The sequence below is a fragment of the Kogia breviceps genome, chromosome 2 (assembly GCF_026419965.1).
Source record: "Kogia breviceps isolate mKogBre1 chromosome 2, mKogBre1 haplotype 1, whole genome shotgun sequence".
NCBI classification, from domain to species: domain Eukaryota; kingdom Metazoa; phylum Chordata; class Mammalia; order Artiodactyla; family Physeteridae; genus Kogia; species Kogia breviceps.
Window position 1 is genome coordinate 83,622,003 of NC_081311.1, and position 13,525 is coordinate 83,635,527.

The 13,525-nt window shown below is 48.9% G+C and overlaps 1 protein-coding gene across 4 annotated transcripts in view; it reads left to right on the plus strand.

Annotated features, from left to right (window-relative positions):
- The window catches only part of C2H1orf198 (chromosome 2 C1orf198 homolog), a 33,546-nt gene extending 20,967 nt beyond the window's left edge, over positions 1–12,579 (plus strand). For 2 of the 4 annotated variants that reach the window (XM_067025737.1, XM_067025738.1), the window contains 3 exons: positions 6,448–6,987; positions 9,834–9,924; positions 10,187–12,579. In XM_067025737.1, coding sequence (XP_066881838.1) covers positions 6,448–6,987; positions 9,834–9,924; positions 10,187–10,326 — 771 coding nt within the window. In that variant the 3' untranslated portion in view covers positions 10,327–12,579. Of the gene's footprint in view, positions 1–6,447; positions 6,988–7,691; positions 7,813–9,731 lie in introns of all 4 variants that reach the window. The other 2 variants (XM_067025740.1, XM_067025739.1) reach the window with 2 other exon arrangements.
- Positions 12,580–13,525: the final 946 nt, after the last annotated feature.

The window sequence follows — 13,525 nt, forward strand, 5'->3', positions numbered from 1 at the left end:
ATGCCTGGGCAAAAAGGCTTAGAAGCCAATACACTAGAACGTGTTTTTCTTCTGTAAGTTCTTCTTTTCCCCATTTTCACCCCAGAATGCCCCAAACCAAGTAGCCACCCCCGTCAGCCTGGCCCTCTCTTCTACCAAGACGTCCCCCTCCCCGAGGGGCTCTCATGAGGGCTCCGGTAACCCAAGGAGCCCTGAAAGCCTCCGTGGCTCTGTTGCGGGTTGCCACTCCAGCTAAGTGCTGCTAGGTGCCCTGATCGAGGGCCTGAAGCCGTCCTGGAACCACCGTGGCTGACTTCTGTCCCCAGCATCCTTGGCTCGGCCCAAGGATGCCGTCCTGTGCCCAGACTCATGTTCAGCCCAGCTTTCCGGGAGCTTCTCCCCACTGGAGACATGGCTGATCCTAAAAGAGCCTAGTGTTTGACGAACTGCTCAAAGTGTTTTCTTTACCCCACAATTTCCAGATCAATCTCAACTCTGTTCTCTCAGGCTCAGTCCCCACTTCCAAGCTATTTCTAGCACTTTGCTTATTTAAAGAACTCATCATCTCTTTGCCCACATTCTCCCTGTATTTTATTGTGGAGTTTGGAAATATGCAGAGTATTGAGAATGACTCACTCAGAAACAGCCCTTTAAAAATCAGATCAGGTCACCAACATACAGAAATCCTGCCACGTATGGGGATCGCTGGTGTTCGCATGGACATCGTCCCTGGCGGACACTGGCTTTTTAAATGGGGTGTGATGCCCAGCACAGCTGCAGGCCTCGGGATCTCTTGCTCCAGATTGAAATCCCAGCTGCTCTTAATGGACTAGTGACCTAGGACAATTCACTCATTTGCTCCAGACCTCCATTTTCTCCGTTGTAGAATAAAAACTTTTTAGAGGAAAAGCCCAACAACAAAGAAAACTGTGCCTGGTGCACTGGATGTGCTCAGAGTCTGCATTTGTTCTGAGCCCCAGCACCTGAACTCTGATGGTTTTTTTTTAAATGTCTAGATTAAAAAAAGTTTTTTTTAATTTAAGTGTAGTTGATTTACAATGTTGTCCCAGTCTCTGATGTACAGCAGTGACTCAGTTATACACGTACATACATTCTTCTTTTATATTCTTTTCCATTATGGCTTATCACAGGATATTCAATATAGTTCCCTGTGCTGTACAGTAGGATCTTGTTGTTTATCCATCCTGTATGTAATAGTTTGCATCTGCTAACCCCAAACTCCCAGTCTATCCCTCTCCCTCCCCCCTGGCAAGCACAAGTCTGTTCTCTATGTCTGTGAGTCTATTTTTGTTTTGTAGATAGGTTCATCTGTGCCATATTTTAGATTCCACATATAAGTGATATCATATGATATTTGTCTTTCTCTTTCTGACTTACTTCACTTAGTATAATAATCCCTAGTTGCATCCATGTTGCTGCAAATGGCATTTTTTCATTCTTTTTTTATGGCTGAGTAGTATTCCATTGTTTATATGTACCACATCTTTATCCATTCATCTGTCGATGGACATTTAGGTTGTTTCCTAAACATGTTTCCATGTTTTGGCTATTGTGAACAGTGCTGCTGTGAACATAGGGGTGCATGTTTCTTTTTGAATTATAGTTTTGTCCTGGTATATTCCCAGGAGTGGGATTGCTGGATCATATGGCAATTCTATTTTTAGTTTTCTGAGGAACCTCCATACTGTTTTCCATAGTGGCTGGACCAACTTACATTCTCACCAACAGTGTAGGAGGGTTCCCTTTTCTCCACATCGTCTCCAGCATTTGTTATTTGTAGACTTTTTAGTGATGGCCATTCTGACAGGTGTGAGGTGATACCGCATTGTAGTTCTGATTTGCATTTCTCTAATAATTAGTGATGTTGAGCATCTTTTCATGTGCCTACTGGCCACCTATATGTCTTCTTTGGAGAAATGTTTGTTAAGGTCTTCTGCCCATTTTTGGATTGGGTTATTTGTTTTTTTGTTGTTGAGTTGTATGAGTTGTTTGTATATTTTGGAGATTAAGTCCTTGTCGGTCTCATCATTTGCAAATATTTTCTCCCATTCTGTAGGTTGCCTTTTCAGGTTTTTTAATGGTTTTCTTTGCTGCACAAAAGCTTGTAAGTTTGATTAGGTCCCATGTGTTTACTTTTGTTTTTATTTCTATTGCCTTGGGAGACTGACCTAAGGAAACATTGGTAAGATTTATGTCAGAGAATGTTTTGCCTGTGTTCTCTTCTAGGAGTTTTTTTTTTTTTTTTTTTTGTGGTATGCGGGCCTCACTGTTGTGGCCTCTCCCGTTGTGGAGCACAGGCTCCGGACGCTCAGGCTCAGCGGCCATGGCTCACGGGCCCAGCCGCTCCGCGGCATGTGGGATCTTCCCGGACCGGGGCACGAACCCGTGTCCCCTGCATCGGCAGGCGGATTCTCAACCACTGCGCCACCAGGGAAGCCCTCTTCTAGGAGTTTTATGGTGTCTTGTCTTATGTTTAAGTCTTTAAGCCATTTTGAGTTTATTTTTGTGTATGGTGTGAGGGTGTGTTCGAACGTCATTGATTTACATGCGGCTGTCCAACTTTCCCAACACCACTTGCTGAAGAGACTGTCTTTTTCCCATTTTATATTCTTGCCTCCTTTGTTGAAGATTAATTGACTGTAGGTGTGTGGGTTTATTTCTGGGTTCTTTATTCTGTTCCATTGATCCGTATGCCTGTTTTTGAACCGATACCACACGGTTTTGATTACTGTAGCTTTGTAGTATTGTCTGAAGTTCTCAGTGTATAAATTGCCTCCTTGGTCAGGTTTATTGCTAGTTTTTTTTTTTTTTTTTGGTGTAATTTTAAAAGTTTTTTTTTTTTTTACATTCCCTTTCTCACATTTCACTTTTAGTGTAAAGGAATGCAGCTGATTTCTGAATGTTAATCTTGTATCCTGCTACTTTGCTGCATTCATTTATTAGATCTAGCTGTTTTTGTGTGGAGGGTTTTCTATATATAGTATCATGTCATCTGCATATAGTAACAATTTTACTTCTTCCCTTCCAAATTGGATACCTTTTATTTCTTTTTCTTGTCTGATTGCTGTGGCTAGGACTTCCAATACTATGTTAAAGAGAAGTGGAGAGAGTGGACATCCTTGTCTTATTCCAGATTTTAGTGGGAAGGCTTTCAGCTTTTCACCAATACAGTATTGTATTGGCTGTGGGTTTGTCATAAATGGCTTTTATTATGTTGAGATATGTTCCCTCTTTTCCCACTTTGGTAAGAGTTTTTAATCATGAATGGATGTTGAATTTTATCAAATGCTTTTTCTGCATCTATTGAGATGATCATGTGGTTTTGGACTTTTCTTTTGTTAATGTGGTGTGCATTGATTGATTTGCGTATGTTGAACCACCCTTGTGAACCTGGGATGAATCCCACTCGGTTGTGGTGTGTGACCTTTTTTATGTGTTGTTGGATTCGGTTTGCTAATATTTTGTTGAGAATTTTTGCATCTATATTCATGAAATATATTGGCCTGTAATTTTGTTTTTTAGTGGTGTCTTTGTCTGGTTTTGGTATCAGGGTGATGGTGGCTTCATAGAATGTCTTTGGGAGTGTTCCCTCCTCTTAATCTTTTGGAAGAGTTTGAGAAGAATCAGTATAAATTCTTCTTTGTATGTTTGGTAGAATTCATCTGTGAAGCCATCTGGTCCTGGGCTTTTGTTTGTAGGAATTTTTTTATTACAGATTCTACTTCACTTCTAGTGATCAGTCTGTTAAAATTATCTATTTCTTCTTGATTCAATTTTGGTGGTCTGTAAGTTTCTAGAAAGTTGTCCATTTCTTCTAGGTTGTCAAATTTGTTGGCATGTAATTGTTCATAGTATGCTCTTATGGTTTTTTGTATTTCTGCAGTATCAGTTGAGATTTCTCCTTTTTCATTTCTTATTTTATTTGGGTTCTTTCTCTTTTCTTCTTGGTGAGCCTGGCTAGAGGTTTGTCAATTTTGTTTACCCTTTCAAAGAACCAGCTCTTGGTTTTGTTGATTTTTTTCTATTGTTTTTTTAACTTCTGTTTTATTTATTTCCTCCCTGATATTTATTATTTTCTTCCTTCTGCTGACTTTAGGTTTTTGTTCTTTTTCTAATCCTTTTAGGTGATAGGTTAGGTTGTTTACTTGAGATTTTTCTTGTTTTCTGATGAAGGCCCAGTCCTCTCCCCAGGGTCTGACCCCCGAAGCCTGAGCCTCAGCACCCAGCCCCCATCTGCTCCAGTGGGCGAGCAGACAAGCACCTCAGGCTGGGGAGTGCCGGTCTGCACAGACCCTCTGTGCAGGTCTCTCTCTGCTTTGCCCTCTGCACACCTGTTGCTGCGCTATGCTCTGAGGCTCTGAATGGGCTTTGATGTTTTTTCTTGGGTTCTATTTCTTATAAGCCTGAGCTTCAAGGCAGCCTGTGCTTGTGTTTGGAGCTGGAGTTCCTTGTGGCCTCATCATCTTGAGGAGAGACCTGTGGCCATCAGAATCTGGGCTTTTAGGAAAAGTCTCAGCCAGAGAGAAGTGAAGGCATATGCATTAAAGTAATAGAGAACCACGTTAGCACAGTTTTAAATTATACTCAGGGACAACACGGAAGCAGTGGCCACAGTTGCTACTCTGATATATAGCTGGCAGCATTAGAAATCAGGGCAGCCCGTGGCAAACAAATTTGGTATGCACCCAAAACCATAATAAAAGAAAGGTTTAAACCTGTTGTAGTTTGGTACTGCACTTCTGGAAATCTGTCTGAAGAAATTAACTCCAAATGGGGGAGAGCTGTATGCATGAAGATGTTCTCACAGCCTTAATTATAACAACAGAAATTAAAAGCAGCAAACCGATAGAAAGAAAATGAGAAAGTAGATGGTGTGACAGCCAGTCAATGAAATATCTTGTGCCCATTAAAACTAATGATTACGAAGACCACATAGCACCATTGATGATGCTTCTGGTTAAGTGAAGAAACAATACCCAAAATTATATGCATAACAGAACTGCAACGTCATAAAATACGTATCTGAGAAAGATTACACGAAACTACACAAACTAATAGAGATTATGGGAAGAGGGAAAGGTTATGAATGATTTTTTTCTAATTCCCCAAATTGTAGTATGTGGTTTTAATACTTTTATTTTAAAAAGAAGAAGAGGAAGGGAATGTATGAGGGAGCAGAAGTGGAGAGGAAGAGAGGAATGTTCCAGCTTGATTTGAGAAATGCCTGAGGCGGCAGATTGCTCGCTCTGCAGGGCTTGGGGACGCGCTCCACTGTAAAGAGGCATTAGGTTTCCACCCAGTGGTTTGTTGGTCAGAACAGCTGGCTGGGCTGCTACCACTTTTAGAGGTCACAGTGGTTAGCAGCATCAGATCAAGGAAAGTGTTTCAGGGGTGCTCGGATGTGGGGTGTGGGCCCTGCCCTGCCCTCGGGGGTTCCCCACCTAACAGGGCCAGGACCAGCTGAGAGCAGCAGGGTAGCACCGAGGAGATCATGGGAGAGGAAGACTGTCTTGTCAGCTCGGGCAGCCGTGACAGATACCACAGACTGGGGGCGTCCAGTAACAGACGTCTGCTTCTCACAGTTCTGGGGCTGGGAGTCCCAAGATCACAGTTCCAGCAGGGTTGGTCCTGGGGAGACCCTCTTCCTGACTTGCAGACAGCTGCCTTCTCACTGTGTCCTTCCATGGTGGAGAAAGAGAGCATCTCTCAGGGCACTAATCCTGTCCTGGGGGCTCCACCCTCATGACTTCACATAAACCTCCTAAAGGCCCTGCCTCCAAATACTGACTTTGGGAGTTAGGCCCTCAACATGTGAATTTGGGGCACACACATATGCGGTGTGTAGCAGGCCTGCAGGCGGAGTGTGGGATGGAGGCGTGGGAGGGGGATGACATCTCTGCAGCCACACACAGGCCTGCCCTTGACTTTCTTGGTTTAGTCCAGGGAAGCAGGGTCTGGCTGTTGGTTTTTCTTTCACCCTTGCTGGCTGCCATCGGTCAGGGAGGCAGAGGCCCGTGAGGTGGGAACTTGGTTCTGGGTTGTGACCCTCACTGCGGTGCTGTCATGCTGACTGGGCGCCCTTCCTTGTCACCCCAGGGGGGCAGTCACCCTCCTCAGGAAGGAGCGGGAGTCCCTCCTGAAGAGGCGGGTGGGTGATCTGCTCACCAAGCAGAGGCCTTAGTCGCCAGTCAGAGTCAGGAGTCTGAGCTGTTCGTGGCCTCCGGCGTGACAGGATGTGGCAGCTCTCAAAGCTTGTGCCGTGTTTCAAGGCTGTGGTGGCGGCGCTGAAAATAACCACCGAGGACAGACAATGCCAGCAGATAGACGACAGGCAGTGCTGTTGCTACAGGGCGGGGGTGGGGGGGGGCGTGCAGGCCGGCACACCTGTCCCGGTGGCTGAACGTGTTGCTCTCTTTTTTCCCTCCCTCCCTCCCCGCATCCTGCTAGAGTCAGATGGAGTTCAGCGTCTCTTCCTTATCCATCCAAGAACCGAGCTGCAGCACTGCCACCGAGCCCAGGCCACCGTCCAGAGCTCCTCAGGGCTCGCAGGCCCTCCGACCCTCCCAGGGCAGCAAATCCTCCAGCCTGGATGCTCTGGGTCCTGCTGCCCGGAAGGAAGAGGAAGCGTCCTTCTGGAAGATCAATGCAGAGCGGTCCCGGGGGGAGGGCCCTGAGGCCGAGTTCCAGTCGCTGACCCCCAGCCAGATCAAGTCTATGGAGAAAGGGGAAAAGGTCTTGCCTGTCTGTTACCGGCAGGAGCCCGCCCCGAAGGCCAGGGAGGCCAAGGTGGAAAAGCCCAGCAGCCTCCGCCAGGAGCAGTGGGTCCCGCCCAGCATCAGCGTGGAGCGAGAGAGACCCCAGCCCGCCCAGGCCTGCACCAGTCCGCTGAGTGAAGCCGCCGCCTCCGAGCCCGTGGGGAAGCCGCCCTCTCCCGAGGCCGTGGAGGACACGGAGGGTGCTCTGTTCTCGGAACCCGTGCCTGTACAGGTGGGTGCCTTGCTTCAGGCCAGGGGCTCCTTCCTCCCGAGTGACCAGGGCCACCTCACGTGGGTGGGCGGACCACAGATGCCCCCATTTTCTCCTTCCTCTGCCGTCCCTCGGAGGACTTCTGGGTTCGGGTCTGCTGGGTTGCCACTCAGCTTGGCGGCCGACACACAGGCAGGAGACGTGTTCTGTGGAGCCGTCTGGTGCCGTGACCTGTTTGCCTGTTCCGTGGTCGTGTCCCAGATGCCCACGGGCCTTCCCAGTTGTGTGAGGGCAGGTGCGGAAGGGACGCGGAGGGCAGTGAGCAGAGGACTCGTGGGGGAAGGCGGCAGCATGTGTGGGGTTTGGATGCCGGCTCCTCGCAGGGGCCTGGCAGGCTGGGCTGCAGCGTCGGTGAGGAAGGGACCCGCCGATGTCCTGAGGGACACGGGGGAGGCGGCTGGGACCCCAAGCCTCTGCCAGGAGAGCAACCGTGCTTGTTTGGGGACCACAGGAGACTTGCTTCAGGCGTGATGGGCCGCTTCTCGTTTCCACGCAAAACAGGGTTAGGTGTCCAGGGGGGAGTCCTGAAGAAAGGACTTTTTCTGGAAACGGAGGGAAAGGAAAAGAAAGATCTGAGAGGTTCACTGGCTGAGGTGCAGTGTCTCGTGAAGAAAGGGTCCTACAAGAGGATAAGCAGCGTGGGTGGCTTCTTCATGTTTTCCCAGTTTTGTGGAGCACCAACTGTTGTCTTTACCAGCTGTTCTGCATTGCTTGAGAAAACTCAGCAAAGAGAAGAGAAAATGTTTGGTTAAGGGTCACCCAAAACCAAAATAAATAAATAAATAGGTAGGTGTATTTCAGAGGGAGGCTGTGGGTTTTTTTGTGTTTTTTTTAAAATAAATTTATTTTATTTTTGGCTGCATTGGGTCTTCATTGCTGCACGCAGGCTTTCTCTAGTTGCGGCGAGTGGGGGCTCCTCTTCGGTGCGGTGCGTGGGCTTCTCATTACGATGGCTTCTCTTGTTGCAGAACACGGGCTCTAGGTGCATGTGGGCTTCAGTAGTTGTGGCATGTGGGCTCAGTAGTTGTGGCTTGCAGGCTCGAGAGCACAGACTCAGTAGTTGTGGCACGGGCTTCTCGTTGCGGTGGCTTCTCTTGTTGCGGAGCACGGGCTCTAGGTGCGCGGGCTTCAGCAGTTGCAGCACGTGGGCTCGGTAGTTGTGGCTCACGGGCTCTAGAGCGCATGGGCTCAGTAGTTGTGGCTCACTGGCTCTAGAGCGCAGGCTCAGTAGTTGCGGTGCACGGGCTTAGTTGCTCCGCGGCATGTGGGATCCTCCCGGACCAGGGCTGGAACCCGTGTCCCCTGCATTGGCAGGTGGATTCTTAACCACTGCGCCACCAGGGCAGCCCCTGGCTGTGGGTTTTGTTGTTGAGCTGTGGTCGTCCTCTGGGTGTTTCCTGGATTGGGGTTCCAGGCATGTCCACGCCTCTCTAGGCAGATGACCTAGTCAGTTGTCCTCCCGAAGAAGGGGAGCCCTGGGATGGGAGGCCGTCTGCCTTCCATCGTCTCCACATCAGCTTTCCAGCCTGTCCCTCCTTTCAGGGTCTCCCGCCATCTTAGGCCGGCACTTTGGGCCCCTCCCTTGCCGCTCTGGTGCCTGGCTCCATCTCCCTGATCTTCCTGCCTGGTGCTCTCTCTCCGACACTCTGCAGTGGGGTCTTCCTCCAAAGGAAGCACCTATATAAGCTACGTGAGGGTCTTCATTGTAAAGAGACGCAGGAAAGCGTGTGTGTGGGGTCGGGGGTTGTGAGTAGGACAGAGCACCTGAAACCCATTGAAAGAACAGATTTCTGAGCGCACAGCACAGCGTGAAGTGCTGCTGCACGTAAGACACTGGTAGGAAACCAGAAAAAGGAACGTGTGCCTGAACGCCTTTGGCTTTTTGAGCCTTGGCTCAATCAGAGAGGCAGCAGATCTGGGCCTGGGACGTGCTTCAGAGGGAGCCTCTCAGCTCCGCGGCCTCCACATCAGCATCTTCTGTTTGCCGGTGTGTGTGGAGAGCACAGGGTCAAGGCTCCCTCGCTCGGGAAGACCGCGGCCACCAGGGAAACACACGCTCGTGTTAGACCCGGGAGATGGGCCTCTCAGCTCAGGCGGCTGGCGGAAGCCTGTGCAAATGTGTCTGAATCAGAGGCCTGTGCTCGCAGGCGGCCCTTTAAACCAACCCCATGTCTTGTAAGTGGGCAGTCTGTGACCTGAAGAATGGCCCTGGGTTAGGGAAGATCACTCCAGAACCTTCCGCATCATCTAAAAAGAATAAACTTTACATCCTTTCTCCATATTTTTCACTCCCTCAACTTGGTAATTTATTTTGTTTCGTCTGTCAGCGTGTGTGTGTGTGTTTCATATTAGGCTCATACGAAACTTGTAACTTGTTCTCTCACTCCACAGTGACTAAATTTAAACATGCCCAGCATTCAGAAATAGAAAAGCTACGTTTTTCTCCTTTTCTGTGGGTAGGTTCCACAGGCTGCCCTCAGACATGCCTGGGGACGGAGAGGGGTACGTGTTGGATCCTGGCAGAGTGTGGCTTGCATTGAGCTTTATTTAATTTTCTGGTTCCCAGCACTGAGACAAATTGAGGTCAGGGAGCCTCTGAGACAGAAGCAGACTATTTCATTTGGGTCATTTTAAATGAGATGCTGTTTTTAGATTATGCTAACTTAGTTTCATGCCTTATTTTGGTGTTTTTGTCCCTTCTACAGGTCAGCTCAAGTAATGTCATCTTGAAGACAGGATTTGATTTTCTGGACAATTGGTAAAATGTGCTAGACAAAACAAACCAATAATCCCAAAATGTTTTCCAGAGTGGTGTGGCGAAGGAGAAGAAGAAGGGCAGCATCCCCCTGTGTCTTTTGCTAGTTTCTGCACACGCTTTTCTTAACCGTTTGGAAACTGGTAAATATTGCCTTGTCCAGCTTTCCAGATTTTTCCCTTTTTGGTAAGACCAGATACCTGTGCTATTTTCAACGATCTGATTAACAGAAGTTTTACATTTGGAATTTTTAAAAACTCTTAAGAATTCAGTAAACCTTGTAAATAAAAGTTCTGTTCTAGCTCCACCCAATTTTCCCCCTCCTCAGAGAAAGATTTTTCTCAACCCTGTCACAAAAATCATAAAGTGATTTCCATCTCCTCTCCTGTATCCCCTCCCTTTTAGAAATGCACGGGGCTCCTTTCCGTGGGTGGCTGTCCTCAGCAATAATGGTGCCGGGTGCTGGCTGTGCCCGTGGGGAGACCTGCCCCACGTGGCAGGAGCCCTCAACCCCACGCTCCAGCTGTCCAGGCTTCCCTTGCTGAAGCCACACTTCTGCATCATGTGCCACCCTTTATTCTCACGTCATTTCCAGGAAACAGATTGTTGGCACGTGATGGAGGTCGTCTTTAAGCTGCCGTGGTACTTATTCAAACTATTCATCATTGTTTATTAACGAGTTGCATGTTTAAAAGTTTTGTATTAACTTTACATTATTTTGTACCTAGATGTAGCAGTTGTAGGGCTACCACTTTTCTTGGGTTTGTACCAGCTGTTTCCCTTTGGAAGTTCTTTGCTACTTCTGGGGCCTGTTGGGTGTTTCCTGTCCTGGGCACCTGCGGACGTTGCTGGCAGACCAGGCTCTTCTGATTAGTTGCGTTAGAACCTTCCAGCGTGAAGCTGGCAGGGGCGCTGGATGTCCTTCATCCCAAGGACTGGTCAGGCCGCGTCACGGTGGACCCTCCCTGGAGCCTGACCACCAGCGGAAGCGGAGTCAAGTTTCTGCATGGCCTGAGCGGCGCCCCCTGGAGACCTTCGTGGTCATGGCAACAGCATCTCCTGGAGGTGGACTCAGCTGCCCGCTTGACCTGTGCTCCCTGCTGCTGGGGAGGGGCGTTAGGGCAGCTCCGAGGCTGCGCAGGAGGACGGGGTGGGCGGGCCGCCGCTACCCAGCGGCCCCGGGTGGCGCGAGCGTGCAGTACGTGCCCGAGCGTGGTCTCCACGTTGCCTCTCACTGTGTTCTCCTCACCTGACGCCTTAATCCCTGCGAGTCCTGCCGGTGAGCACCTAGTTTCAGGATCAAAGTGTGTCTTTTTAAGATGCCTTTCTGTTTCATAGGACCTTCTGAAATGATTTTTAGAATATTTTGTCTGGCCCCAAGGTAAAGCACATGGCGACTTGTTTTTTCCAGGAAATTTTCTGCCAAAGCTGTGGCCTAGCCAACTTTTGGTGTGGTTTCTGCCAATTGCATTCTGTCCCTAATCCTCATTTGGGCCCTTGGGGTCTTGCATTTGACCTTCCTCCTTTGGTGACTGACGGTATCGTGGTGAATACATGTCCCTTCTGTACTGTTTAAGTATAGTTGAAACATTCAAGAGAAAACATTCCTAGCACGGCGACGAGGGGAAAACAAAATCCCAGCTGGAAACGCATGGCCGGGTGCCAGTCCTGCAGGTCAGCCGCTGAGCCTCGGAGCCGGACTCGACACCTGCCCTCACTTCCAGCTGTGAGGGCAGTGACCTTAGAACCCACGCTTGCCAGCAGGGTCTCCGTAAGAAAAAAAGACGTCTAGAAGGGAGTTTGCATTCCTTGGTGTTGGTGTAGCGGGGAAGAAAGATCTGCATCCCGGGACAGTTAGCCCAAGGCGATCTGTCTGTTCTTTCGGGACATGACTCTGATTTCTTTTCCACTTTCTCATAAGACCCAGTATTCCCTTCAGGTTCTCCTGGGAGCTGAGGGGCACGGGCTGTATTGAGAGCTTCTGCCTTCTTTAACACCGTCTGGGGTCCAGTACCCAATAGTATTCAGTTATCCGTAACAGTGTTTAAAGTTTCATAGAGGTACAGCCTCCTGAGATTAAATGTAAAAACCACAACTTGGGAAATCCTAGAGGGAGTTCTAAAGTTGTGTTGCTTTGCTTTGCTTTCGGAAGTACAGAAACGTGAGAGGGAGAGGTGGAGGCCTGGAGGACACGTGCTCATGGGTCTCCATCCTGCCTGACCCTGCAGATTCTCCTCTTAACCCCTGGGCAGCCTATGCAAAGATGATTCCTTTCACTGTCCTCCTGGAATTCTATGTTTAGTGTGTCCAAGTAAAGGAAAAATTAAACTCTTATACGTTTTGCCCCCTTTTTTGCCATGTATCAAGAGGGCGTTTCTAAAACCAGAAGTTTATAGTTATGATTTTAAAAACACACACTTTTCAGTCGAAGCCGAATGTGGTTTTGCATCCCCTCCCTCTGGCACCCTGTTGTCTGCCCCTGGGTTCAGCTCAAGGATTCAGTGTCTGGCTTTGGGTGACCGTCATTGGAAAATCTCCACCAGGAGGCTAGAGACCAGTCTCAGCTCTTTCACCTGGGACCCCTCCCCCGCCCCCCGCTGCCCCTGCCCTCTGGGTTTGGGAGTGCCACCCGCTCTGGGAACAGCAGGGCGAGGCACCCAGCCACCCCCGCCCCGTGGGTGTCACAGCAGCCTCCCTTTCTTTGGTATATGTTTTCAAAAATGAAAACTTCTTACTGACTACTCATAACTTGGTTGTATTTTATATTAACAGCCTTTAATAAAGCCATTTAAAATTTGCTCAACGTGTCTGTTTGGGACCCCTGCTGGGGTCAGGAAGCCTGCTAGGATAATTGCTGTAGAACACAGAGGAGGAGAAAAGGACTTGGACTAGTGAAAGCCAGCTTGAAACCCCTTCAGCAAGCCCACTTGGCACAGTCCTGCCTTGGGCCCCCTGCACGCTGGTGGGAAGCAGCAGTAGCTGAGGTGTACGGGCCCCTAGCGGAAGAGGTGGGCTGTACCCCGGAGAGCTCTCATACAGCCTTCCGGTGACATGAAAAGCACGGCATGTCTTTCCAGGGCCAGCTGATTGCATCAGGTGACCGACTCAGAAGAGCAGGTGCAATCTCCCCGAATGCTTTCACCTCCAATGTGGTTGAACCTGATTTTTCTTGGAAGACGTGCAAATTTAAGCATGGGCCGTCAATCTGTTCTGCTCATTAAGGTGCCGGTGGTAAGTTACCAGCTGTAGATTGATGAGAATTTTTAGATGTCAATTTTTAAAACTAATAGCCCCTCAAGAAAAATGGGGATTCAGGCTGTCAGACTTCTCCTGAGTTATCGTGCACAGTGGGGCCTTGCTGCCTTGGGGACCACAGATTTCTGGGTGAGCAAGTGATTGTACTTGCTGCCTCTTTGGGCTAGCGTGATTCAATGAAGTTTGTGGGCCAGCAAACACTGGGTCACTGTGTGCACATGTCATGAGAGGAAAGTAACTCCTTGGGAGTTACTTGACAAAGTAGCTCCCAAGCCCATAGGTTTGGCAACGTTTATGGCAGCTCACTATGTGGTACCAACATAGCTACCAAAGGAAAACAAGTGTTTCAATGCAAGAGGGACCTATCAGCGTAGACACAAGCTATATCTGGGTGTATTCAACACTTTGCAACCCGGAGGGAAGATGTTGAATCTGGGGGACGAGAATGCTCTCGGTCGTGGGTTGGGGGTATTCGTGGGGCTTTTCTAG